Genomic DNA, 12806 nt, shown 5'->3' on the forward strand with positions numbered 1-12806 from the left:
TGTATGGCAGTTGGAAGAATGATTTTACTTTCTGGCTTAGGTACCCTCACCGGTATCAGAAGCAGAGGAGGAAAATGATCCTGATGGACCTTGTGCTTTCAGGAGAAGAGCAGGATGCCAGTATTATGCTGTAAGGCTCTCTGCTATTGCATTTAGTGTGTTGGGTATTTTTGTTTTCATTGGCATAATGTTAATAGTTCTTTTATTCCCACTTTCATTCTGAAAACCATAATGATTTGGTGACTCCATGGAAAATCTTACAGCTTTTCATGAGAATATTTCTCCTTATACTGTTCCTCTGACTTCCTAAGGTAATACAGAGCACTGCTAGCAGCCCAATTCAGCCACTGTTTCAAAGGGAGGACTCCACCCCCTCCATGCACTCTGTTCAGTGTTCCTAATGGTTCATTTGTTCCGCTCATAGAGCTCATGGGATGCTACTTGTCCTAGCACTCTTGACCTGGGCACTGAGTGGAGTTGGTTGGAAAAGCAAAGGGGCTCAACCTGTACAGAATTTCTTGTGTGGTTAAATCTTTCATTTAGAGTTATTGCAAGCTGTAGGTATGTCAGAAGAATGTTACATTGCAATTACAACAGTGAGCAGAGGGGAAAGTGTGAGTAAATGTTCTGCCATCTTCTCAGATCCACTGATAGTGAAACTTCTACAAACTCCTACTCAGTAGGAAGGGGAGCTGTTGTCTGTGGAGGACCAACAGAAGCAGTGCAACATGTGGGGTCTGGTTTTACTTTGCTTGCTCCTGGTGTGAGGAGTGAAGTTGCATGGCAAGATAAACTTTGTAACTGCGTAGTCTTTAAAGGCTGCCTACAACTCAGTGGGGGAGTAACTTAGTTGCTGGGTTGTCTGCTTCAGAAGCCGGAGCAGTCTCCTTAAGTGCTCAGGTGAGAGCGTGGACATGTCCCACAAGTTGTGCTGGAAGTTCTTTGCATAACACAGATGTGTGCTGGCATCTGCTTCCGTTCCTGCCATGCAGGTGTCTTGCAGTTGTGGTCACTTAGAGAACGCCACAGACAAGTCTGTTTTTTCAAGAATGTGTTAAGTTGGCTTTCCTTTATTCTTTACAGCCTCGTTTGGACCAAACTAATTCTTCATACGAAAATTCAGAATTGGCAGAATTGGACAAACTGAGGTTCAGGCATTGCCTTACAACCCTTACAATTCCAAGAAGGTGTATAGGATTTGCAAGAAGACGAGTTGGCAGGGGTGGAAGGTACGTTGCATTTTTTTTTACTCTTTATTTCCCTTCAAAGTATAAAAGTATCTGGAAAGAGATGATTAATTTCTTTTTTTTTTCCCTATCTTTTTAAATCAGGGTTATAATGGACCGAATATCCACAGATCATGATCCTGTCTTGAGACAGATTGACCCGGAAATGCTGAATAGTTTTTCAAGCTCTTCCCAGACTTTAGACTTTTCTTCTAATTTTTCACGGACCAATGCTTCCAATAAACGTTGTGAAAACAGACTGTCCCTTCCTGAAATACTAAGCAATATCAGATCATGTCGACTGCAGTGTTTTCAGCCAAGGCTACTAAATCTACAGGACAGCGATAGTGAAGAATGTACCTCAAGGAAACCAGGGCAGACTGTGAATAATAAAAGAGTTTCTGCAGCATCTGTAGCTTTATTGAACACCAGCAAGAATGGCATATCAGGTAGGCAAGGATTTGATTTCGTGTATAAGTTAAAATAAGTTCTGGTGCTTTTTTTCTTAGGACTGGACTGATACCACTGTAACTAATGATGTGTAACTAAGTCCGTTGATAAAAGGCGACTATTTTGTATTTCTTAGGGGTTTTCTTAAGTTCTCTTCATCCTCCTTTAATTGCAATTTAGACAGGATCTTGATAAAGTTCCGGACTTAAACAAGAAAGATGTGGAGGAGGGATTCTGTTTCTGTGTCAGGATTGCTTAACATGTAATTTATCAGCCTAATGCCTTTAATGAATGTAAAGGGGGAAGCACTGTTTTATTGAGGGGAGCATGGTGGGTGGAAAACAGTGGAGACGGGGAGATATTTTTGGAGTTCTTTAAATCTTGCTAAACCACCTCTGTAAACCAGTAGTGAGTTAGTAAGCTTACTGAGCAGGCATGAAGAAGACACAAAACAGCATTTTGAGTTGACACCTTCTAGCATCAAAAATTTTATAATGATGATTTTCTGATAACGAGCAGACAAGGTATATCAGAAGCCATAGAGGAAGAGTGATAGAGGACTTCCTTCTCCCTTAAGGTTGATGTCTAGCTCTCACACTTAATGCAGCTATCTTTTACCATTTGGTCTTGTGACCTTACAGCTCCAGGTGAGCAAGATGGCAATTCATGTTTTACATTTATAGTAAGTGGATCTTCAGGAGAATCTTAACAGGCATATACAATGTATGCAACACTGTTCTGATCTTTGTACACCCTTTGTTGCTGATTTGGATATAGAAGCACTTAATCTGAAATAAAAATTACCAGAAGCAAAAAATTGCTTGAAGTTTACATTAGCAGTCTCAAATGCAACTAATTTGTGAAGCAGGTGGTTTACTTAAAACAAGTGACAATATTAAATTTGAAACCAGCACAAGAATATATGATTCTTTGAAATGCTGGGTGGTTGGAGATGTGCCAGAAGAGATCTATTACCAAGCATCAACAAGCAGTTGAATATTTTCCCACTGCGTTGTGTGCATTCAGAACTTGGTATTGTAAAACAAGATAATGAGGTGACACAATAGGCTGATTCTGAATCCTGTAATTAGCATCATGTGGATGTGGAAGGGGCCCTTCTCTTTTAATGTCAGTTGCTGCATAGTCATTGCAACCTTTAGATTGTGCTCTTTCATCAAGGGTTTTGCACAAGAATATTTTTATGCTGTATGAACAGAGTAGACATAATGTGCCATGGTTATATATTGTATAATTCTTTTTGTAAGGGGCTGGAGGGTTGCATCTGTAGTAGAAAGGGGCAGTTCTGTTATTGATAAGAATCAGGAGAAAAGTGGTGTTAAAGCAAATGCGAACAACAGAAATGAGTACTGTTTGTCAAAGTTAAAGATGTGAAACGTGGACAGTACACTGGTGTGGAGCAGCAAAGAACTTGCTGACAGTTCTTTGTATAACAAGAGCAAGTAATACTGCAGGATTTGTTTGAATGAAGAAAATATGGTGACACCAAGGAAAGGACAGTTGCTTGTGAAGATACATGCAGAGTTAGTATTTCCATAGAATTTCTGATGGTAGTGTCAAGTATCAATAGATTATCTCAAGATTAGTTAGATGCAAACCTTTTGAGGCTTTAAATGCTGCTCTGGAGAGATTTTTCTTCCTGAGGATGGGGTCCACATGAAAAGCAGGGGAGTGTTTTGAGGTGGAAGTTGATGCATCTGAGAGAAAGAGGTTAAGGAGATTTGTGAAATATCCATACCTGTACATACAAAGGAAGATTGGAGCAGTGAAGGGGTTGGTGGGGAGGGTCTCTATGTTTTGGTTTTGAGCTACGTATGCGTGAAGGGAGAAGGGTTGGCTCTTGTTGACTGATACCCAGTTCACCAAGACTAAAGAAATAAACTGTTGATGTTACGTGGTGAATCAGTGACAGCTCATGAGTGTGGACTCGCATTCATGTGCTTTGGGATTTGAGCTTCTTGGGGGTACAGATAACCAACAAACATATCCTAGTGATGGTAGAGACTGTAGAGAAATTCATGCATAAAATCTGATGGCTCTAAGCCACTTTGTAGAGGAGTGGTAATTTATTGGTATAATCCTGATGATCTGTCTGAAGGCTGTGTTTAGATGCAAGTAGAGATGACTCAGTTCTTGAAGTATACTGTGCAGGCAGATGCTTGGTTTAGGAAGACCTTTTTCTTTCTGGATTCAGACTACAAAACAGATCCTGTAATTCTGTTGAAGGGTCAGGAGCAATAAAGCAGCAAAAGTCTACCCTGTAACTGAGCCAAGAAGAGGCACTGCTGTTTTACATTTGCTACTTAGTAAGTAGTGAGAGAATTTTAGAAGGATGGGTCAACCGTTGCTGTTGGGAGATGGTTGTTGAAAGTAATTTTATGACAGATTTACCTTTGAGCATAAAGGAATCTCCCAAGGAGAGAATGACAGTAGTTAAACTGATGGATTGGTTTTGTTGTTTTGGTTGTTTGGTTTTTTTTGTTTAGTTCAGAAGTGAGTTGGAGGTACTTGCTTTGGTTATTTGTATTTAAAATTACCTCCACGTTATTGTTTTATCAATACAGAAGTAAAACTATTATTCCACCTATGTTTCCCCAAATGCTAGGCATTGTGCAAACACAAATAAAGACCTAAAAACTCATGACTAGTTTTGTCTTGATACCTAATCATTGTGAATGAAGCAGCTCTGTTCCAAGCTAAGTTTTTCTCTTGCTTGTGCTCTAATGACAGAGACAAGGTCCCAGAAGCAATCTTATCACTTCAATCAGTTGTGTAAACTTTCAGCAGGCTGACGTGCCACTCCTGGGAAGTGAATGTGGTCTCTTTGCCAAAGCCAGCTCTGGAAGAATTCTGCTTAATAAATGAGATAAACTGATGATGAGGATAAGCAGTGAACGAAGGATGTTGCGAGGAGCTTGTCAGTGGTGCAGCTTACTTTGGCAAACTAGTGCTTGGCTGGCTGGATTCCTAGACTGCAGCTTGTCCTGCTTGTGGAATTGAAGTGAGAATTAGGCTGTAGGCAAAATCTTCAGTGCTTTGCTAGCGTGCTCTGTATCAGCTGCCAGTGCCCGAGAGCCACTCAGACAGCTCGGATTGGTTGCTGTGTCCCTAAATACAAAAGACAACTGGAGATGATGGCATTCTGAGTTATTTTGCATATGGAGCAGGTGTTTACTTTTTCGAGGTATTCTGTCGAGGATTAAATACTACGTAGAAAAAATTAGATTAATGAGGTACCATTCTGGTGGGGCAGCCTGAATGATGATCTTTGGTTAAAGCTCCTAAGAGCATTGATGACATAATCTAAAGCAAAGGTGTCCAGGTGAGGAAAGACATCACGTTGACTTTTTGTAGTATTTTGTAGTATTTCAATACTAGACTGTGATTAAATAGAAATCCTCATGTTTAACAGTTCAAAGTAAAATTCTAGTCAACAGAAGCAGTTATGGAAAGCATAGAATGCTGGCGCTCAGCCATGCCTTGGAGTATTGTAGAAGTTGGGTTTGCCTTTAGGAGCCTTCAGTTGTTTGATTTGGCATGATGATAGCAAATGTGCTAACGAATGTCTGCTTTTTTTTCATAAGGTTAGCAGCAGAGTTCAGTGTGACTGAATAAATCCCTGCTGATAGCTCCCAGCTAGGCCAGTACCCGAGGCATATGAATGCTGAGTAAGCAATTAGGATGCTGCTACCCTGATCAGCCCTGTACCCTGCAGCTGTGTTCTGTGTCCTCCTGCTCTCTGTCAAACTGGGAGGGGAGCTACAGGGCATGTAAGGTGTATGGCAGCTCTGAACTGGGTGCTGGTTAGTTCGACTCAACAACTTTGAGTCAAGATAAATGCCCCTGTACTGCAGACAGGTAATAGCTAAATGCACTTTAGGTATTTCTGTGCATGATATTGGCTTGTTCTTGAACAGAACAGAAGGCATTACGGAGCTTGGTGCCTCAAAACTTAAAAATAGAGTTGCATACATACATAATGTTCCTTAATGCTGTTCTTGGCTCTGTTGCCTTTAGTAACAAGACACGTTTTGGGGGAGTGTTGTGAGGAAACTTAGCAGGTTTAACTGACTGAACTTTAAGTGCTTGTAGTAATAGGGCAGAGTCTTCAAGAGGAACTAAGTACAGCTAACTGGGGTAAGCTTGATTTTAGAATACGTTGGAAATAATGATAAAATCCCAAGAATCTAATAGGGTGAGTAACTTAACTCACTGAACATTTGAAGTGCCCTCCCAGCCTGGCTGACACTTGTGTTAATGTTGAAGCAGTAGAGGAGTAATCTCCCATGTAGTTCCTGAACAGTCAGTCTGCATTTCAGCTCTTACTCAAAACAGAATTTCAGCACAATGGTGAGTACTGCAGCTAGGAAACAGAAGAGCCAGGCCCTGAAAGACAGCTCTGTTACGTGTTCTTGTTGTCTCACTGTCTCTTGGTGAGATGAATGGTATTCCTGCAGAATCTAGGTGTTGGAGGTGGATGACAGCTTTGCTCTTGGAAATATATAGTTCAAAATGCTGAAGTGTATTTGATGGGAGTCTTCAACAAGTGAATTCTCTTTTTACTTGCTCCTGGGAGAACTTAGTTCTGGAGTTGCCTTGACTGCGCAGGACTCAGGTTTAGCATTAAACACCTGATGGTATTTTGACTATATCGTATTTGCAGCTCTTGATGTGAGGATGAATATTGAAAACTGCTTTTCTTGACTCTACCATTCCCATGCTTGTTGGAAGTATGATACTGCTGGGTTGCAATAACCAAATTCTCATGAATGAACAAAACAGTCATTCAGCTTTTTTTATTTTATTTTTTTATTATTATTATTATTTTTTTTTTTTAAGGAAAAAAAGGTTAATAGATAAAGTTCTTTTCAGGTCAGTTCTAAGCATTTCCTTCAGGGGGGAAAAGCCTGGAGCCTTAGAAGGTCAGACTGGATTTGCAACATAAATATGAGGTATAACATTGTGTGGGACATGGAGATCAGCTTTGTTACTGTATACAAGTTTCATACCCATTCAGTAAGGTTTGGTGCAGAGCTGGATGCCAGCTGTGTATATGTGACCCACTTACACTAGTACCTGCAGAGCACTTTCTCTTTTCACTGTTGACACAGGCATTCTCAAGTGTTAGGCATGGGCTTCCTTTAGGTTGTTGTGGTGTCAGAAAAGAGGGCGTGGAAGCTGTGAATCCTTTTGTTATGAATGGAATCAATGTTAAAAGAACACAGTGAGCAAATGTAGCTTGGCCTCTCTGTTATGTAGTGATGTGTGAAGATCTTTGCAAGCATCTGGCACAGTGTATGTTTTCACCCACTTGTTATCCAGCACTGGCCCAATCTTGCATCTTAGGTGTAACTGTTCTGTGCAGACCTGTTTAACACTGACTTCCCTTTCTTTTCTGTAGTAACAGGGGGTATCACAGAAGAACAATTTCAGACACATCAACAGCAGTTAGTTCAGATGCAGAGGCAACAACTTGCTCAGCTTCAACAGAAACAACAATCTCAGCATTCCTCACAACAGACACATCCAAAAGCACAGGTACTGTACCTGACATTGTCACATGCTCTTCTCTTCCTTTTGCTTACTGTAATTTTTATCTAAGCTAAATATGGCACTTCCATAAACACAAAGTTTTAGAATGAATGTAGAGCAGGTTTTGGTCGAGATGATTTTCCTGTTTGCTTCCAGTGCTTGGAGGATAATTTATGCTGCAGCTAGTGCAAATACCTTTCATATTTCTTCTGTTTTTTTTTTTGTTTGTTTGTTTGTTTTTGAATCAGGTAGTGTTTTAAGTTTCAACACCAAAACCTCTAGTGTGTTTGTTTGGTGTGTGGTTTGGTTTTGTTGTTTTAGTAGAGTATCATGGCTGTGTTTTAGAAGTTGAGAAAGAGACTTCATGTTTTTGTCTTGTGTTTGTGTAGAAGTAGCCAGTGTTCTGTCAAATGACACAAGTAGCCACAGAATTTAGCTTGCCGTATGTGTATAAGTGCTCCAGAGAGACTTCTTAGGAAAACCACTTTATGTAATATTGTATGTAGTGTTTTTCCAACCCCTCCACCTGGACTATGAGAATGTATGTATGTCCAGAATTCAGTAGGCTATTTCACTGTGGTATGAATTACTCCTTGAGAATGAATGTGCTGTGAATGCTGGGAATTTTGTAGATTTAGGGTTACTGTGTACTTTCTATGCAGAGACAGAGGAGACAAGTTACACTTTAGCAATCATCCTAGGGGAGACTTCTCAAATACATTAAAAAAACGATAGGTTACACTGAGAACTGCATTTGCCATTAACTGACTGAACTGGACAGGACTTAGCACTCATTTGGACACTTCATCTTTTCATCGAACTTATCATGTGGAAATATTTAATATTGCAGTGCCTTAGGTTACGTTTAGAATTGCAGTACACATAGAAGATGCACTTACTTGCTGGTAATTATGCATGGCAGCAATCCAAATGTCATTCTTCACTTTGTACTCGGATAATTATAAAGAAATAAAAATAATACTTTAATTCCCGCAGGGCTCCAGCACCTCTGACTGTATGTCAAAAACACTTGATTCAGCCAGTGCCCACTTTGCTGCATCCGCAGTGGTTAGTGCACCTGCTCCTGGTCGCAGTGAGGCAATGAAGGAACAAAATGCCAGCCACAACAATATTAATGGTGTTGTCCAGCCTTCAGGTGAGGATTTCTTGAAACTCGTGGCAGAGTGAAGAACATGTCAACTGATCTTATTTTGTTTCTCCAAAATCATATGTTTCAGTATATTTTATTACTACTAATGGTTTTAAATCTTACTTTTACATGTTTTTGTTCAGTGGCATGTGTGTCAGTTTGGTGGTGAATGTACCAATGCTCTTTGATCCTTGGAAGAACATTCTTTTCCTTTTGTAGGCTCTATCTTTTAACAATCTTTTCTGATCAAAGCAATACAAAGAGCGTGAATGTGTAATTAAAGAAAGGCACCAAGTGCTTAAAAAAATATCATACTTTAAGAAGAGTGTAGAAAAATTTGCTGTGTTGATCAATTGTTATCTCAGTTGCTTATTCAGACAAAGCTATACTTATCAGAAGAATTAGCAGAAGCAACTGATGTTACTGTAAGTTTCAGATTCATGGCACTTCAGATTCTTCCCATATTCAAGTGAAATTTCAGATGTTGGCATTCACTGCCTTACTCCCAGTGCCCTGTTTCTGAACCTCCCTGACAGGAGGCAGCAGTGCCAGTCATGTTGGTGCAGTTGCTGTGTTACTGGGAGAAATGGTCTTTGAAGTTTGACTGTCATAACAAATAAAAGGCTTTTATAGTAATTTGTTTTAATAGCTAATGATGTGATTAGTTTTATAGACCTTCTGCTAGGCTGGGTTAATGATGAAATAAATAGAGGGGGGGGAAAAAAAACCCAGAACAACACAGCTGAGTAAAATCAATACGCTGGAACTGTTCCAGCATAGAAAAAGACAACTCTGTGTAACTTGCTGAAGTATCAGATCTGAGTGTAATGTTTTGAGGCACACAGGATCAGGCACGTGGTAGTGTATGTGCCATGTATCAGCGTGATAGCTTTACAGTTGATGAAAAATATTGCAGATATGCATACAAAACTAGATTTGTGTTACTGTGTCTGATTTTAGCTGGGACTTGAACCATTCAAGTGCAGGCAGCACTGCTCTGTAACCCTGAAGGAGTCTTGTGCCTCTGGTTCTGTTGCCTGGAGGGAGGCTGGTCCCCAGCACCCCTTGGTGTTGCCAGTCTTTTGCTTTTAAATCTAAATGGCATACTTATTAATTAATAACGTTTGCTTTGCAACAGGAACCTCTAGAACGTTGTACTCCACCAACATGGCTTTATCATCCAGCCCAGGGATTTCAGCTGTACAGCTTGTAAGGACAGTTGGCCACACCACCACAAACCACTTAATTCCAGCATTGTGCACAAGCAGCCCTCAGACACTTCCCATGAACAATTCTTGCCTGACTAACGCAGTGCACCTCAACAATGTCAGTGTTGTTTCTCCGGTCAATGTGCATATTAATACAAGGACTTCAGCACCATCGCCAACAGCCTTAAAACTTGCCACAGTTGCTGCCAGTATGGACAGAGTGCCAAAGGTAACTCCTAGCAGTGCCATCAGCAGTATAGCAAGGTAAGTGTGGAGCAAGTTAGAGCACAGATTCCAGTTAAATTTGGGCTACCTGTCTCTGTAGATGTGCCCATAAGAGCTTGAAATAGAATCATTTCCCCCATCTAAGAGAGAACTCGGTGTAATGTCAGCCTCACAAAAACATCCAGCTGCTGGCATCGTCAGCGTGGCTGTGACAAATGAGTAGAGCTGATGCAGCATCATCTTTCTGCAGTTTAACACCCAGATAACTACTGCCATTTGGGAGTGTGCTCTAGTTTTGGTGAATTTCCATTGTGTTCAAGTGGCCTCATTCTAACCATTCTCATTTCTCCCTTCTTGTGTGGCTCTAATGTAAGATTCAGGCTGGCACGTCTGTTTTATACATTCTCGTGTGTGTATGCACATTCTGTATTCAGAACAGAGAACGTGGAAGCCAGCCTGCATCTTACTATATGTGTCTTACACTATCTATTTGTTCTCATTTACCAGTATTTAGTCAATACTGAGGTGTTTCACAGGAGTGGCAGGAGCTTGTAGTTGCTTCTGTTTTCTGAACATGGGAGTATTTGGGTTTTGTTTTAAAGTTCTCTGCTGGATTGTATGGTGCTTTAAAAGAGGGGAAAAAAAAGGCATATGTGTTGATAGGCCAAGAAAGCAGAACAAAGGCATTAACTTTGTCCAGTATGGATTATCTCCTGATGTTTCTGGAGATGTTAAAAAGAGCTTTTGAGATGGAAAACCACACGTATGATATAGTCGCTCAGCCAAGAGTGAAAAAGCTGTTTTTAAATTAGCAATTGCTTCAAAGCCTGCTTCTGTATCATTAGCTCTTGTTTCCATCAAGTCAGAGGGGTGTTTCAAGTCAGCATATGCCTAAAAAAGAACCTGTGCTGAAAAAGACCTGGGGCTCCTCTGCAGGGAATGGTAATAAATTCAGGAAGAAATTAAAACTTCTTGTGCTATTGCTGAAACTGAACTGGGAAGAAAAATAATTCACTAGTGGAATAATTGGTAGTTGATGCAAGTCCTAATGGCATACCTAGACTCTGTTCCTTCAGGAGATTTCTTATTATTAGCCATAATTTAGGCTGGTAATCTACAGTTAAATGCATTGAAGTTGGGACCATCTCTGTTAATGATCTTGTAGAAGGAACTGAGATGTTAATGGATTAAAAGCAACTCTTAAATGCCAGTATTTAGTTTTAAATGGTCTGTTTCTGTCTAGTGTGCATGTTAGGGTTTGTCCTCAGTTCAAGTAATAGCTGTGTAATAGCACAGAGCCTGTAAGAAATCATTGAAATTGAATGCAAATACTTCCTTATGCTACCTGTAATTATGGAATGCTTTTGTTGTTGTTGTTGTTGCAGAGAGAACCATGAACCAGAACGGCTGGGTTTAAATGGCATAGCAGAGACAACAGTAGCCATGGAAGTGACATAACCTCAAATCAGTGTCTCAACCTGTGCTAATGGTGTAGTCGTTTATATTCCAACTGAATGCAAACTACAGCACTCTGTGGATCACAGAGAACTAAAATGGACCTAAATGGACTATCATTATATCGTGTATTAAGTCGATATATAATGTAAATTTTGTAAAATTGGGGAAATCACTACCTTGTAAAATAGTTTATTTGTATCATCAATATTATTTCTGTTACTTGAATAGTAGATATTCATCATCATGCTTTTGCACTTGAATTTGCAACTGAATGGATTAAAAAAATAATTCTTTAATGGGATCATGAGCATGAAATGGGATCCTGCATCACTTGTTTTAACTATTTATTTTGCCATGTTTACATTTTGTATCTTGTACAAATAAATCCAACTTTGTGTCTAAAAAAGAAAAAGTTAAAGATTCATAGCTAGGAGACAAAATTCTTGTAATTTTTTTCTAAAGGAAATGTAAAGTTTTCACTTGGTTCATTTTGTTTCACAATTTGACTAGATGGACTTTTTGGTAAATACTTTAGTGGCATTTCACTGTCAAATATGAAGTTCAAGGCAAAATAGTATTTTCTATTACTGTGCAGGGGAAAGGGATGGATCGATACATGCAAATTTAATGTAGTAACTCACTTTTCCATATATTTTGAATGTATATTTCTATTTATAATACCAGTTTATAAAAAATAATTACACAGGAAAAAAAAAGAAAATTATGCATCTAGCACATAGAAAATTGTGCGGATAAGAGAAAATTTTCAACCAATCACATTTTATCTGAAGACTGCATATTTTAACCGGCTTTAAAACTGTAACACACCACGTAAAGGATATTTTACCAGGTATGTATTGCATTATATATCATTGCAATAATTATTGGATGTCTAGATATCGAGCCATCCCAGGTGGTGGGGGGGAGGGAGGGTTGTGGCAAGATCGTCTTTTCAATTTTGGAGAGTTTTCCTGTGGCTACAAGGCAAGTAACGGGTTGGAAAAAGTCTGACTGTAAGCGTTGGACACCTTCGTAGTGTAGTGTTTTAGTGACTTTTTTTATACGGTTCTTGTAAATTAGATACGTGTAGTGGTGTTTCAGAATGTTTGTTTATGCACTAGTTCAGACAACTTTCCCTGTTACTTGTTCTTGATAAGTGAAAACTGCAGGGAAATAAAAATACATATCAAAACATGGACACGTTGCGTATGTGGTTATTTCACAACAAGCAGCGTAAGCGTGAGTTGCAGACACCATTAATGGTCTTTGGATGATGACTTTGGCTGCAGCACGTGTTATTTAACTCTGTTGGTCTGTGATTATTTCTTAAAATGTACAGCAGGGGAAGGATCGTCCAGAACCTGAGACTTGGAAGTAATCAGAGCGAGGAACAGTTGCTTGTTCTGCCAAAGGAACCTCAGGTATTATCTTGAGCGAGTCGTTAGGATTTCCTGCTCTTTGGGTCACAGGGTCAGAGAGGTTGGAGGGAACCTCAGGGTGTTGCCTGTTCAGCCCCCAAGGGTTGGTTTTACCTTCATG

General features: G+C 39.7%; 2 protein-coding genes across 2 annotated transcripts in view; both read left to right on the forward strand.

Annotated features, from left to right (window-relative positions):
- EPC2 (enhancer of polycomb homolog 2) overlaps nt 1-12465 on the forward strand; it is a 39002-nt gene extending 26537 nt beyond the window's left edge. Inside the window, exons 8-14 of the mRNA XM_065751360.1 lie at nt 41-130; nt 1084-1229; nt 1332-1675; nt 7096-7232; nt 8223-8382; nt 9515-9848; nt 11195-12465. Coding sequence (XP_065607432.1) covers nt 41-130; nt 1084-1229; nt 1332-1675; nt 7096-7232; nt 8223-8382; nt 9515-9848; nt 11195-11267 — 1284 coding nt within the window. The 3' untranslated portion in view covers nt 11268-12465. The remainder of the gene's footprint in view (nt 1-40; nt 131-1083; nt 1230-1331; nt 1676-7095; nt 7233-8222; nt 8383-9514; nt 9849-11194) is intronic.
- Nucleotides 1-12806, forward strand: part of MBD5 (methyl-CpG binding domain protein 5) — a 322289-nt gene that overhangs the window by 169396 nt on the left and 140087 nt on the right. The window lies entirely within an intron of this gene.

This window comes from Cyrtonyx montezumae, unplaced genomic scaffold (genome assembly GCF_038088225.1).
Source record: "Cyrtonyx montezumae isolate F1298 unplaced genomic scaffold, pur_monq_1.0 scaffold_7, whole genome shotgun sequence".
In the NCBI taxonomy this organism is placed as follows: domain Eukaryota; kingdom Metazoa; phylum Chordata; class Aves; order Galliformes; family Odontophoridae; genus Cyrtonyx; species Cyrtonyx montezumae.